The following is a 16,092-nucleotide window of genomic DNA, read 5'->3' as shown; positions in this document are numbered from 1 at the left end:
TTTGGAGGCATTGAGGAACTGGCCCTCAGAAAATATGCAACCTTTACCAAATGAACCCAGCAGTTCATTGTTATTAACATTAATGCTGTTTATAACATATAAGCAAAGTTAAAAAAAAAAAAAAAAAAAAAAAGATCTGCATAAAGTATACAGCATTGCCACGATGTCATCCAGCTGCTAGCACATACCCCAGGGTTAATGCTGGGGCTCACTCCGTTCTTCCCCCTGGCCCTGCCGCGCCCAGCTCTACCTGACAGACCAGCCCCTCTGGGCCTCCTCCTCCCGGGAAAGCCTGACCCTCGACCCTGTGGAAGAAAGACAAAAACCAAACCACACAATGACCACTCCCTGTCTTACAAACTAAAATGGGTAAACGCTTTTGTTGTTTGCAAAAGTTTATTTAGCTTTTGCACACGCTGAATCCTTGAAGTCACAGTGTACTCAGCAGATAAAAAGCTCCCACTTTAAGCTTTTAGGCCTATATATGCTTTTAACTATACATGACAGGAGGACCGTTCATCCTTTTCTAGAAGGTAATGTCATTTTGTAATGTTTGTATGGATGCAAACTGATACTGTCTGAATAATTTCACTAATTTATTCAAGTATTTATTTTGAAATTGCTATTGCACTTTTTAGAAATGTATAACCATTGACCATCATGTAAATGATCAACCAGTTATCTGAGGGACTAAAATGTCTTTTTTTTTTTTTTTAGTCCTTCCAGCACATGCCCCACCTGCTCTCTTCTCATTTATCTCACATTTGCCCCTGATCCCAAACTGAGTACTCTCCCATCTACTGTGCCTGCTGACGAACACACCATATGAAGGTGTTTAATCTGGACCGGATGCAAGTCACACCGTGCAAATTAACCTTCACCAAGCTTTGTCAAGAGTAATGTCTGTCACCATGGCAACCAACTTCCACAGTTTTTCAACTCAAAATCAAAGAAGGGAAAAAAATAAATATATATTTAATAAGTGTTGAACAAAAATAAAGAGAGTACAGCCTAAATTGAGGAACATTGATTCATTATAAATTAATACTCAAATATTTGTGTAATCTGTGGAATCTCAACAGCAAAACAGGCAAAACCCACTGTCAGTAGCCACATTTTAATTTAATTCCACTTCATAAAGTCAGTGGCTTCTAAATGTCCACCTCTCCCTGTGAGGTGGTGGTAATTGTTAGTGTAGGCTACAAAATTAATCATAGTGACATTCAGGAACACTCGGGGAGTGTGTGTCACTAGGGTAAACAGGGGGCTAACAGAGGGCAGCTGCTGGTGAGCCATGGTATTTACCACTCTGATGCTCCAACCGGGGCTGCCAGAAGACTGCCTCGTCTTTGGGATGTCCCACCCTTCTGGCTGGTCTGGTGACCAGGACAAGGGGGAGCTCACACTGCTATGAGGGCTCCATGCACCCTAAGGTAAGGTGGGGCGGGTGAGAGAGTGAGAGAGAGGGAGGGAGGAGGGCGACAAAATGCAGCAACTTAAAAACAAAGCCAGCGAAGAAACAAAACATACAGAGAAAGATGTTAGAGAGATGTAGTGAGCTTCTAATGTAGCCATTTGGGAACTATTCAAAACATACCCATCTATGCAGAGCTACAGTATGAGAGAGAATAAGATGTGCTAAAATATGAACAGTTAAATTATTAGGTTGCAATCCTTAGGGTTCTCATGCATATGAGTTAGAGAGGCATGTTTCGGAGTCTTACAAGACTCCTTGTAAAGGCAAGACTGTCGAGCACAATTGTGTTAGTTGCATTTCACACAGCAGACCTTGCCAGGGCATCATACAGCAGGAGAAGAGGCCCTGTAACTTCTCACTATGACCACAGTGTGTGTTTGTCATGTTAACCAAAACAAGGGGAATTGCATCAGCACAAGAAAGCATTAGAAACAAACATCTTGGATTAAAGAGGAGCGAGGATCACATTTCTGAAACAGATTTCCCCAGGCTTTGTGTTACTAAGTATTTTGAGCCATATGATGTTTATTTAAGAGATGGATGTGTCTGGGGAAAAAAATATTTAGCAAACCAAGTATATCTACTCTCACCAGCATCATCCATAATATGTTTGAGTTATGGGTGTGACTCAATTCTCATTAGTATTCATCTGACAGAGTCTATGTTTATGGATGGTCTATTACAATTAATTCTTTTAAATCACACTAGGAAAGATGTATAGAAGGAGAATATAGTGCTACAAATGACCCACTGCAGTTGATGGTGTAACATGAAGACAACTAGTACAAGGTAATGCTCATTATAATTTGTCACTTGAGGAATACTTTTTCTCAATGGGACAACAAAGTGGTGCATGTTGTTAACGTGAACATGAGATGAACAGACTGATGACAATGTAGCTGCGGTGGATTCTGTTGAGGACTGTGAGTAAAACATATTTCAAAAAGAAAACAAAAAAACCCAATTCCCTCTGGAAATAATTAAAACTAGTTCTGCTGGAACACTGACTAGCTAGTCAGGTTTTGCACAATTATGTAAACAGGGCACAGGCAGTTAAAGGTGAGCATCATTCACCACACTGTCCTCTTGTTTTGCTTGTAGAGAGTAGTGGTAGGCATTACTTTGCTGAAGAAAAAATAAAAACATTACTGGAAAAACATCCTAAACCACTCAGGCTGCTTAAACCAACTTAGTGGCACCAAAGAGCTTATATAGAGGAGAGACGTAGGACCCACAATAAATGAACACAAATTATTAGCCTATACTCTATGGTGCAATATCATCAGGTCACATGACACCTACTGTCCACCATGTTGGATGTGTCACCACACAGTGTATGGCCCCAATATTTAGCTGTTCATGCTGGTTTACATATCTCATAAAAAAAACCCCAGATAAACCCAGATATATATATATTTATAGAGCTGAGCCAGAGAAGACTTATGTTTTAGATAAACAGGTGAACACAGATGAGTTTGAGCACATGCTCTCTGCTGGTGGCTGTTCAAGTGCCTTACCCTGAGCTCTTCATAACAATCTACAATTACTTCAAAGAAAATGGGCACTCATTGTGTAGCTTCTGGGTGTGTCTATCACTCGCCCTGCTTGGTAATACTTGTGGGCGCTGGAGGTGTGCCATATCATACCATCCACGATAATACTGGTACAAATTGTCATGAAAATGATATCAATGATCTAGCAATATGGGCACCGAAGCTTGTAGTCTTTTAATTTCTGACTTGTGTATGGAGATGGATTTAACATGACATACTAACACAAATCAGGGTAGTAGATATCTGGTACATCTGTTGGATCATGTTTTACAATGTCTGTAAACATGCCAGAAGGAAAATGATATGCATCATCTATCCCTAATTGTCTGAAGTCTGTTCCCCCATGAAGATTTCAACACGTTACTATACATTTAAGGAAAACTGTAGCCAGCTAGAGCATAAATTCTAAATATTTTTGCAGTCAGTTTTTTTAACCTTTTTAATTATCTTTCTGTTCAGTCTGCAAACAGAACAAAAGTAATATTATGCAACATCAATGGAGAAACTCATTTTGTTGGGGGAAGAAACAACAACAACATTAATGTAACAATGATGTGCTGTGTTCATCAGAAAGCTCACGGGTCCACTCAACAGCCTACTAAGTGAAAATTTCCACAAAGGAGGACGACACACCAAATGACTCTGCAGGCTTTATCATACATGCACTGCAACCAAGTCAGCGATAGATCCAACATGGCGGTCATAATTAAGTTCATGTGACTTGTTGACATTGGTGGAAAAACTCAATATTAATTCAGTGGGAAGAATCAGCAAGACAGTGACACAAAACCCATCATTGACCTAGGATATGTTCCAGGTTCATACCTGTTTCACTCGTGGCCTCCCAGGAGAAAACTTCCTCTTGGTAATGGCTGGCTTTCCCATTCCAATCTTCGGCGTAAATGGTATCAGGGTAGTGGTGGGCATCATACTGCTGTGGTCACCGAGTAAAGGTAGTATCTGAGTCTGGGGTGGCTCTCTAGGAGATATTCCTCGTGTCAGTAGGGAGGAGTGTGAGGGAGAGGAAACCATTTCAGCCAACCTCTCCACAGATGTCTTGAGTGGTTTCTCCTCTGAATACGGACTGGGAAATGGCAGGTTAGGCTTGATCTCCGTTGTAGTGTCCATAGCCTCTGAAGTACTAGAGGCTGAAGGTTTAACAGTCTCTGCCAGGTTATGGTGAAAAATACCTTCCCTCCTCTCCATGTTAAGTTCTTTTGGAGCGGTTTCCAGGAAAGAATCCCTGACTACATCTGTACTCGAAGGCTGGGGTAGTGATATTTCCATTGGTTGGTCCGTGAAAGGTACTGATGTAGTACTTGGTTCTTTGGTGGTTGAGATAATGGCCATTATAATCCTTTGTGCTAGAGTTGGCCATGCCCTGCTCAGGGCAGGCCTCTGACTTTGCTGGCTTGATTTGTAATGTGGTATCTTGTGTCTGTAGTGCCTCCACAATGAGCTGCGCTGGAAAAGACTCCGACTCCTGGTTAGGAGCTGTTGAAGATGCAGGGCTCTCTGTAGATGTGAGCTGGGTTCTTGCTGCTGGTTTTGTTTCTGGAAGAGGACGTAGAGAGGTCAGAGGAACACATCTAGAGATCTTTACATCACACATCATTAAAAAGGTGAAAAAGACAGAAATAAAAATCGAAATCAGTGTAATGGGTTTTAAGTTAAGAATGGCGTTGTCCAATTAAGCCCATAAACAACAATTACATAGCATTTTAACAGACTGAAAGCATTTATCACAAACGTTTTAACACCGATCAGTGTTATATGAATGACAGTCAATGAGGTTCCACAACGCAGATTAACTACTAAATATATAGAAATGTGTGTACAAACCTGGATTCGGTTCCATTAGGATTTTGTTGACAGAAGGTTCAGTAACCTGCATCTCAACGGTTGCTCCCACTGAGACTTCTAAAAGAAAGGAAAGAGTTATTTAATGAGCAATTATATGATAAGTTTGTACATGTTTGTACATAAGTTGAAAAACAGTCTAGAGACATTGTGAACACACTGACACGAAGTCTTAAGGGGATAAAATTCAAACCAGAGGGAAATTTCAGGTTTAGACGTCTCACAATCAAACTAACTAAAGGTAAAAATGTGGTTTAGTTGCTTGAGTATTAAACTGCCTGTTCAGAGATGCTGTGTTGTTAACTAATAAATCTAAATTGTACCAAAAAAAAAGAAAAAAAAAAAAGAGCTACTTTGCAGTCATCTTCAAAATGTGTGTTTCATTCAACCAGATACTCTAAAGTATTCAAATCACCAAGATATATGATGAAGAGCAGAATCTCAACAAATTGTGAGGCTGGAGTCAGATTATTGGAAAATCTTTGCTTTTAAAAAAAAAAAAAAAAAAAAAAAAGATAAAGATAATTTTAATTTTAACTATTGTATATTTTAATATTTTTTATTTTTCTGATCATTAAATAAAAAAAAAAACTGAGTCAGAAAATGTGAACTTCTTCTGTGATTGTATAACATTTTCTTTATAAACTGTCATTGGTTGCTCATCGCCAACTCAAGCCAATAAAACAAAATAAAAAAGCAATTGTATATATTCAATATTAGCATAACAGATAGAGACAGATAGACATTATATATGTATATAACTTGATTCCACTGTAAGATCTGATTTACTGTTGTACCTTGAGAAGGAAGTGACACAAATCAGGTCCCCCTCTCTGTCTTTGGTGTTGCAGTGTCTCCCTACTTCTCTAACCATTTGGTTTTGTATCAAAGACATCAACGCATTAGACTAGTCTGGTATGAATAGAACTAGTCATTCCTGGCTATCAGGCATCCACACATCGAGCCAATGTTCTGCCAGACGGCCTCTGACAGTACAGATAGCCTAGTCTTAATGAGGCACCCACCATTTCAATCCACAAGTTCCCATGTCACACTGATCCTGACACACACATGCACCTGCTAAGCATCTCTGCCAGGGAAGAGTGTAACCATGACAACCAACATCCCAGGGTCTGTGTGCTCTGGGCTCATGACTGTGCAGCTTGCAGGTGCTCATCCGGTGCTGATGCCAGAAAGTCAATTAGGAGATGGGCCTTCAACCATCTCCAGCCTGCAACTATTGACCAAACTGAACACATACTCATTCATATCAACACTCGACTTCCTACATACGATGACGGTTTAGATAAATACTTGGCTTTGATTAATACAGCAGAGGCCTTAAGTCAGGTCAAACGTGCACTCACAGAAAGGATCTAACAGCATCTGTGAGTTGAGTCACTGTAAGCCTGCTGTTAAACCCTAAGTAGTGGAGAATCCTGGCAGGTGATAAACAGCTCTGGTTAATGACTTTAATTTCATTATATGAGTAACTCTATTGGCAGTCAGGATCTCACATAAAAAAGTCCAAATGTGTTTAAAAAAAAAAACACAAAAACAAATCGGCACATATCCAAGTACATTTCAGCACACTGTCAGGATGTCAAATAGACTGTAAAGAATAAAATGAAAATTTAATCATTAATTAATTGCTTTGAACCACAATCCTAAACCAAGTATCCCAGCAGCGGAGACCATTATGACACGTGCATTGAGACATCGTGTTACTATGAAAAATTAACATAAACCTCCAAAATCTTGCCTGTAAAATCACAGTGGGGCAGACATCGCCTTACTGGCTAAATGATGAAGCAGTTCATGACCACAGGAAAAAAGAGCAAATGAAATTAGAGCACATGTGGATTGTGAGCAAGCAAGCTGTAGAAATAGTCATGAATATGGCAGCTTTGCAGGTAAGGGATCTGATACTGTCACAATCATGCTCCTCCAACCTTTTCTCACCTGCCACTGGGGTCTGCTGTCTAGACATGAGTGGGCAGCCCAGCTAACACTGGCATCCCCAGCTCATTGTTTATTTCCCTGATACTGCACTCCTTGCTGGCAGACTGCCCATACAAAAAAGTGGAGATGCAGCTGACCTTCTGACAAGCAGATACCAGCATCATAGTTTTAAGTGTTGGTAGAGCTCACCTGACAATTGCATCACATCAGCAAACAGAAACAACACATATTGTGAAGAATAGAGTTTGATAAAGGTGATTCTGTTTCTCTATTAATCTCTAGCTAGAGTTACCCAGCACCAAATTAGAGTCCAGTCCCAAATCTCCATAATACCTCTGACTTTAACAAAACAGCTATTCTTGAACATTTCACTGAAGGTTAGGATTAGAAATATGTGTCCAACACAGTTCTTCTCCTCAGCTCAAGCCAGAATCTAGAGGTCATAACTGGTAGACTTAGCATTTCACACCTGTTGCCTGGAAAGCATGCACACATTATTATGCAAGAGGATTATAAAAAGAACCAAATCTTGTTTTGACAGACGCAGTCATAGTGCCTTAGCAACATTGCCCTCCATTAAATAGTATTAACTAGTCTGATGTTACTCAAAACAAACTAAGTCAAATACAAAGTTGATTTACAGCAGTACGAATGGTAAACTCACGTACCCATCTCTGCCTCAGGGTGCACTCTGTATTTTTACTTAGGCATGCCCTGAAGTTTAAAATGTAAGCACTTAGTCTCAATTTCACACGGACACATCCTACATCCCCAGCAGACAGAAGAAAGAAACAAAGTACTTTTAGGTTTCAAAACACAGACTTACAAAGACAATGGATTTGCTTTAATCTGCTGCTAGTAGGACACAATCTGGTTAATAGGGAATCCTCAGAAAATCCTTCAAATCAGAGAGAGACTGTGTTTCTCTCTGGTCCTAGTCCAGACTACTTTCTCCTCAATCCCTTCATCTGCCACAACTATGACTTTTAAAACTTCATCACTGATAATACTACAATCTATTTTGATGTTGCATAGGCAAATTTTTCAACTGCTTCTGCACGGCTAGAGGCTGAATCAGTGAACCCTTAACAACAGATTCTTCACCTGACTGCTTGTGTGTATGATTTTGATATAATCAAAGCAGTCACATTCCTTGGACTATTCTTGAAATAATAAGACATTAATATGTTGATAAAACAGATTTGATTCACAGGAGGGAAACCTGGGAATGGAGGAAAAGACTAGGAAATAGATCTGAGCAGTTATCTTCCTGTGTATAATCAAACCTCTTTGGAACAAAGACCCACCAGCCTTCTGGGTTGACGTGGCCAGCTTCTCTTCCTGGACGGTAGCCTGACCAGGCTCTGTATCTGAGTGCAATGGAACAGCAAGTAATTCCGGTTTGGGGTCATTGTGCATTTCAGGAGGCAGCTGAGTGCCAGGTTCTAGGTCCGTGTGCTTTTGAGGCAGCTGTAGGTCAGTCTCAGAGTCTGTGTGCATGGAGGCTGGCTGAGGGCTGAGCTCTGGGCCGGTGTCCATATCCTCTGCCTGCAGCGTCTGCTCTGCAGCAGGAGACCTACAGTTGGAGCAAACATATTCCTCTCTGGAGTGGATTTCTGCTTGGCCTGAGTTCTGACGCTCACACTCCAGGTGTAGCCATCTGAGAAATTGCAATGGAATTTAAGGGGTTGTTTGACAGGGATATATATGACATGTTTAATACTGCAGCTTTTCTAGTGTTTCTTTAATGTTTCCAAGGAAAAACATTTTGCTATAGAAATAACAAAAAGACACAAACAGATAAGATAAGATATTAATGTTACCTTTTACAAGTGTGGCAGAATAATATGTCTTTTTGATGCTCAGGGTCCAGGATGCAAGTACACGTAGGACAGCACAGAGCAGGGTCCTGGTTTTGGACGCAGCTCTCACACTGAATGCATACTCTGCAGTTCTGAGAAGGATATGAAGCAGTATTAGCAATAATGCTTTCAAAGCCATTCAGACCCAGTGCAGCAAAAATATGATGTTTCTGCAGCTAAATTTAAAGGATCGATCTGCGGAATATGAAACTATTACCTATTTTTAAGACATTTGCTGCTTAAAATAGAATTCAAAGAGAATTGGTAAATCTGAATATGTTGGACAGCTAAATAAGCTATATAAGCTATACATAAGCTATATATGTTAAGCACTTACTCTAACTGGCCACTTTATTAGGTACACCAGTATCTAATGCAATGTAATACAGCAGCTCTGCCATGAATTCTACTTTTCCAAGGTTATAATTTCTCAGTTTTTGTTGCCGTCAGAAAGGTGATAATTCCTATCTGTTTAATACTGAGGTGAAGTCATTTTATTAAGGTGTTTTTAATCTTTTGGCCTCCTTATTAATGTAAATTGGGTGCATTAGACTGTATAGGTGTACTTAATAAAATGATCAGTGACCAGACTTTAATAATTTTTGAAAACTTGTTGACATCCGAATAATCAGGTTCTAATTTCACAGCTACATGGTACAACAACATGGTGCCACGCAGCGTTACAAATGTTATTTTCCTGCTTTGTCTTAAACGGTTTTGGTTCATTCCATTTTCTTTCTTTTGTTTTCTGAAATGTGACCTGACAAAAGTCCAACTGCTTTTTAAAAAACACTCAACAGTTTCGTTGAGCAGTCATGTTGCACGCAACAGAACAGACTGGCACAAGCAAATGAATAGCAGCCAGCAGTTTTGATGAAATCGCCACACTGACAGCATGCACCAGCAAGCAGAGCTGTTCTGGGCTTAAAAGGAAAGTGATTATTTGAATTCTGTTTCAGCAGCATACCCCTTAAGTGCTGCTGTTTATGTAAAATTGTATTTAGACTTGAGCGTTTTACTCATGCTGAGAATGAGGAGAGGCTGCCCAAATTCTGACAAAATCTTTGTGCCACAGACATTTTTTCACACACTAATCATGAGACAATATAAAATATTAAAGAATCACCCAAAAGTATAGGAGGTTTTCTGAAAATATAAAAATATTCAACTGAGTTAGATATTAAGCACTAATCAATGGACATCTCTATATTTTGATTATAGGAAAAAATATAGTGATGGGAATATTCAGCTGTTCTCTCTATTATTATCTATAAATAATGTTTGGCACCTATTTCTTCTCTGCAATATAGTGATATTGCAGGCTCAATCCACCTAGTCGCTTAGTTTCATCAAGAGGAACACAACAGAGATTTGAAACTAGAACAATGATTTTTCATTGATCTGTACTTCAGCAAAACGATTACACTCATAACACAACCACCATGTGGGTGGAGATATGGGTTGTGGGCGGGGGCACAGGAGAAGCAAATGGCAATGTTCCCCCTGTGCTGAGTCAGACTGAGAAGTCAAGTGTGAAGACCTTTCACCTGCTGCCTCTATTACTGTAGCTTCTTCTGACGACAGCAGAAAATCGGGTGGTGTTTTAACCGGCTGCTTGAGTGAGAAGTGCACCATTTACACTGCTGAGACACGAAGAGCAGGGCTGCACTGAGGGATGCGTGTGATTAAAATGCACAGGCATCTTATGGGACTGAGACTGAACTGAAGCCTTTAAAGATCAACCGGAATGAGTCATTTCTTAACCACAGGAAGCACAAATACAAACCACTAAAAAGTCATATTCACATGGGTGATAGACATTTTATTCTGTGCCAGAACAAAGACGCTTATCTTGAATATTTTTCCACTGAAAACTAGATATTAATCACACTCTGTGGGAAATTTAAGTTAAAAAAAAAAACCTGATGGAAACAATCTGAGCATTAAGTTGAACCGTATTTTAACATTTTACACCAACCAACCAACCAAAATAACATTAATTTTCTATTGTCTTCAATGAGCCATCCAGCATCACACATAGTCTTTCCTACCTTACATCTCCATCCGTTGGTAGGAAGAGAGTCAATAGCAGGTTGCAGACAAAAAGTATGGTAGCCTTTGTCACACATGTCACACACCAGCATTTTAGTGTCCTCTCCTGGGTTCCTACACAACGAAAAAGAAAGAGAGAGACAAGGTTGTATGAAATGAGACAACAAAATTTAATTTACTATACACTAAAAATATTATGTATGATTTAATGTACAGTCCTCCTGGTCTTATTTACTTTTTAAGAATGTCATCTCAAGGTTTTTTTTTTTTTTTAACCTATAGTTCTCAGTTGCAAATCAGATGTACTGTTGAGACTTTTTAATCCTTGTTTGAACTGATCTGTTGTTTTGATTCTACCCAAATAATTAATGAATAGTGACTACATTTGTGAATCAGAGGAGAAAAACAGCCTTTTCCAGCCACAACCAACATGTGCTATCAGTTCATAATTTTTAGAAAATGGAGGAAGAACAGTTTGTTTTTGTGTACTTTCTACAAACATAAAAAGATATATAACAATTCACAATAAATACTAAAACTTTCACCAGTGTGTGCTGGCTAGCAGTGATTAAGGCTGAAGATGAAAAACTTAAAACTTACATTAATAAGAACAAATGCAAAAACACTGTTCTCCTGACAATCCTAGGTGTATTTAAATTATTCTTCCTTTTCTCCCCATTTTAACATCCACAATAAAAGCTGTCAAGCAATGATGAAAGGATTTATTTTTTCAAAACTATATGAGGAAATGAAATATTTTGGAACCAGTGACAAATTCTATCCCATCTATTACATTTTGTGACAATTTATTATGAAACCTTACTCATACTGAAAAATACCACAGTACAACACTGTAGAAGAGCAGGGTTTCTGTATAAATATGGAACTAAATGTTCACGTCAGGAAAGCAGGACTAGTTGCTAGCTGGGCTGGTGGATTCTTTTTTTTTTTTTTTTTTTTTTTTAAATGAGGTCAAAGGTTACAAGACTGAGGTTCAGGGTACAAAATCCACCTCATAGAACACAGAGGTAAACAAACAAGCAGTGAGCACTGTCTGACAGCTACAGATAAAGTGAAGGATAGAGAAGACAAAAACCATTCAGTACAAGATACAATATTTAGGACGCAGGAAGGTGACTCACTTGCATGTTTGGCAGACTTTACACTCAGGGCACTGCCAACCTGCCCTCCTTAGAGGGGTCACGGCCATGTCCAGGCACATCCCGTGGTAATGCTGACCACAACTGGTGCAGAAGAGCTGGTCCAGTAGGTCCCCCGGGCTATCGCAAAGTGCGCAATTTACATCATCTATAACTGTAGGAAAGAAATAATACATTTAAAAAGATTTATTTTTATTATTGTTAAATGATCTCAGACAGAACAGTGGACTAAACTGCGTTAATAAAACAATTTGCTTCTGCATGTAATAGAATTTATTACACACAACACTACTCGACTTACATTTCTGAATGGCCAATTCAGTGTGTTCTGGGCACAGGACACAGAGACTCCTGATATCCTGAAAGGTCCCAGCTGCCCCCGCACAGGGGTAATGGTAGAATTGAGCACATCCTTCAGCACAGCACTTAATGGATGCTCCAAGGCGCTTACAGTATGCACAGTGCTGCAGAAAGTAGGGGAGATAGCAAAATATATAAAAACTACTAAAAAGAGAAGCATGCCACGGGATGATGCCATAATACCATTACACGGGCTGTCATAAAAAGCAGAAGGCTTACATGAAATGCCTCTCTCCATAATAGTTTGGGCACTGTGTAAAATGTAAATAAGAATGCAAAACTCCAATTATAGTTAAGATTGATAAACTGGTTGTGTAATGAAAGCATTTTGCTTTCATTACAAAGCATTTTGCTTTCATTAAACTAGATTTTTCAATTACTAATTTTGTTTGCACTAGTCTATGCTTGTTATTGTATTGTCTGCGAAAATCACCAACTACAATAAATAAATTCTGTGAAAACCCAATGAATCAACAAACTGAGTGATTCATCTGATGTAACATCTTCTAATCCTCCTTTAATATCTAGAAAATTAGTCGTTTGGTTTCTCAGCTCAGCATCAAGACTCCTGTTTAAACCCAGTTTCATACCCTTGATGATCACACTCCTGACAGAACCTCATCAAGTCCCCATTTTGCTCAGTTCTATGAGATTGCACTAATAGCCACTCTGGAGATCAAGTGGAAGACTTGGGCTCCACGACAAATGGGCTGCAAACGCAATCGGAGAGCTGTGAGCCATGCCACTGGTAACGCTAGGAGCTAAGCTGCCATTAGAGCACAGCCCTGTTGAGTGGCGTGACCTTTTCCATTTCACAGCTGAGAGATCCACGCCGCCAGGCCGACCTTTACCAGTCAGTCTGATCCATCAGCTTTGCTGTGCCTCACTGAAGCAGGCCTTCCCAACTGCCCCAACGCATTACGAAGGTGTTAACACCTATTAGTCCACAAATGTTCTCCTCTGACTCACCTTTGTGCTCCCTGAGTCAATGGCTCTGTCCACATTAAGCAGAGATTGTCCCTCGCCCTCACAAACACCTTCGGACCACAAGGCACAACTCCGATGTGCCCAGTACTGCCCTAAAATTTAAAGACATGAAGGTTATGATGATGCCAAAAGTTGTAACTCTCAGTCAAAAGTATAAACTAATTAAAATTTTGGTAAAAGAACAAAAAAAAAAAAAAAAAAAAAAAAAAAAAAAGGGAGAGAGAGGGAAGAAAGTGTATTGTCTTACCTGACTCAAAGAGAGACTGGACGTTAAGATCTTGTGGTAGGCCGACACGAGAAAGCTCATCCCAAAATCGATTAGCTGGGTCTGTTTCTTCCTCACAGCTTTCAGACCCAATGGAAAAAAGAAAAAGGTTTGCAAAGAAAGGAGGTTAGCAAAGTTTTGTTTTGTTTTTTTAAACAGAAGTTAGTTCAAGTTGTGCTATACAAGAGGACAGCCTTAATCAAATTAGAAATAAACTGAGAACAGAAACATAAAGGAAGAAGAAGAAGGTGCACAGTTTTTACAAAGGCACAGAGATGAAGACAGAGTGTAATGAGCTGGGGGATAAATGTTAGAGAGCAAATAAAGAGCTGTGGGGGAGGAGGGAGAAGAGGAGGAGGAAGACGGCCTTCTTGTTGTTTGGCATGTGCACAAGAGGCTGGCTGTTCTGTCTCATAAAATCTGTTGAAACGGATGTGTTTCTCCAAATCCCTGGCTTGAAATAGTGAGCCACATAGCATGCAGAAAATGTCAAGAAGGAGCATTAGCATTTAAAAAGGACCTAAGTTCCAGTAAACAAACCAACGGCCAAAATCAAGAGACTGGTTTCTGGAAGCATGATGGCACAAACATGACAAACAGCCTTGATAGCTTATTGTTTAGGGTCAGAGTTTTACCATCAATTATGAAATAATCCTCCTCAACCTCCTCACATATCCAAAGTCTTTCCCTTTGTCCACCATCTCTACTTCTTTGATAGATCAATATGTAGTATCTCTTCCTGCCTTGGGCTCTCAATTTTTCCTCCGTGTGGCACAACTGAGAGCTGGCCTCAGTGACCAATCACACAGTAACAACACAACAGCTAGTGGTTGGTTCGGCATGCTGCCAGACCCACACTGCTCTCACTGCCCATTACGTCACTGGGAACCCAGAGAGACACCCAGTTGGTTACAAAGGACCATAACAAATTAGGCAGCTCTCTAAAATAGTCAGAGGAGGGTCCTTTGTTGGCACACCGTGCACTCATGTGAGTACACACACAAAAGACTTATGTACACTCTTTATCTAATGTGAAATCCCTGAACCTGGGGACCCTGACATGATATCTGCTAATACAAGTTCTGATCTTCAAATGAAGGATGACAACACAACCTGTTAACTGACTCAGGGCCTTTGTCCTGTGAGATTTGTGTGTTTGCTTATTTGTTTTTCCAAGTTCATTAACAATTTTAAAGTATTAACCCAGTATTAAAGTCTCCAGTTGAAAAAAGGTTTTCACAACTCTCATATTTAAAGCTTAACTACAGCACTGGTTGTTTCAATTGTACTGGAACTCATAACTACCTCAGGTTCACTGAAGTGAGGCCATAAGCAAATTTTGATTTCATGCAGCTGACTATAACTATAACTGAGATACATCACAGATGACTGTGCTGTCTTGACCAACAATGACAACCAAACTATTTGTGACAACACTGCCAGCCAGGCCTACTTACTTTGCCTTTTCCTTCTGTCCTGAGGTGTTCTCTTCGGCCGTTTTTGGCTGAGCAGTTTTATCACCATCACCGTTATCACTCGTTGAGCCTCTTCCATCCTTGTGGCTGAAGAGTGCTTCAAGCTGAGGCGTGGTGCTGAATACATGCAGTTCTCCCTGACCCAGCAGGCTGCGGCCACCGCAGTAACAGAAGGCACAGAGACGCTCCCTGAAACAAAGAAAACGTGTGGTAGGTAGCGTTAAATTATATATACCTACTGTGGCTTAATACAGTGCTATGCATGTCACAACAAATTAAGGCCTCCTTCTTCCAAGAGTAAGGTTGTCTGGGTAGCAACATACGTATAAACACATACGGTACCTCATTTAAGCCACTTTGCACAATTAATTCAGGATTAATTTTTCCTGCAATCATAATATGAAGAGAAACAAACCACAAAACACAGCCTTACACACATATCAGGAAATGTAGCAGATTTAAAGAGACATGAGTGTTTTGGAGACAGTGTTAACGAGAGAAAAATAAAATTAAAAATAGTGGCCAAGAGCTGAAAAGTAAAAAATTTAAAAAGCGATAAATATTTATCTAATTTTTAAGTGATGAGAATCCTTGTTAATGAGATCCCAAGGGATGCTGCTGTTCTGCTCTCTATCACAAACATCGATAGCAGAGACAGGCCAGAAGATTGATTACAACCTTTACCAGAGTGACACCTGCAAGCAGAGTACTGCCTCTACCAGCTGATGACTTCATTTCAGTCCACCTTTGCATGCATATACAGCCAGGCAACATATTGCCAGACACAAATGCAAAAGAAGGTTCTTCAGTTCTCAAATAATTGCAGTTTAGTGGAAGTTTAGCGTTTCTAACCTGCTTTTGACTTCTCTACTCGCTGGGACAGATGGTCCTGCTGAATTCTCAGCTGGAGGGCTCTGGGCCAGAGGGGAAGAGGGCTTGACCTCCTCTGGCATCTCAGTGGTTACCACTTCCACAGTCTCCACTGGCTGGATTTGTGTTTCTGGAGAAAAAAAAAAAAAAAGTTAGTAAAAACAACGTACCTCTTACGTCCCTGTTATTATGAGCTTTTAAGCCCTCTC

General features: G+C 39.9%; 1 protein-coding gene across 1 annotated transcript in view; it reads right to left on the bottom strand.

The window, feature by feature from the left end:
* The window catches only part of kmt2cb (lysine (K)-specific methyltransferase 2Cb), a 56,461-nt gene that overhangs the window by 27,706 nt on the left and 12,663 nt on the right, over positions 1–16,092 (bottom strand). Inside the window, 14 exon segments of the mRNA XM_026374519.1 lie at positions 189–305; positions 1,306–1,428; positions 3,856–4,377; positions 4,379–4,584; positions 4,873–4,950; positions 8,160–8,512; positions 8,676–8,806; positions 10,766–10,880; positions 11,909–12,080; positions 12,228–12,390; positions 13,256–13,365; positions 13,521–13,618; positions 14,996–15,202; positions 15,866–16,013. Coding sequence (XP_026230304.1) covers positions 189–305; positions 1,306–1,428; positions 3,856–4,377; positions 4,379–4,584; positions 4,873–4,950; positions 8,160–8,512; positions 8,676–8,806; positions 10,766–10,880; positions 11,909–12,080; positions 12,228–12,390; positions 13,256–13,365; positions 13,521–13,618; positions 14,996–15,202; positions 15,866–16,013 — 2,543 coding nt within the window.

The sequence above is a fragment of the Anabas testudineus genome, chromosome 17 (genome assembly GCF_900324465.2).
Source record: "Anabas testudineus chromosome 17, fAnaTes1.2, whole genome shotgun sequence".
NCBI classification, from domain to species: Eukaryota; Metazoa; Chordata; class Actinopteri; order Anabantiformes; family Anabantidae; genus Anabas; species Anabas testudineus.
Note: the sequence above shows the minus strand (reverse complement) of the source record. Positions and strands in the feature narration are given on the sequence as shown.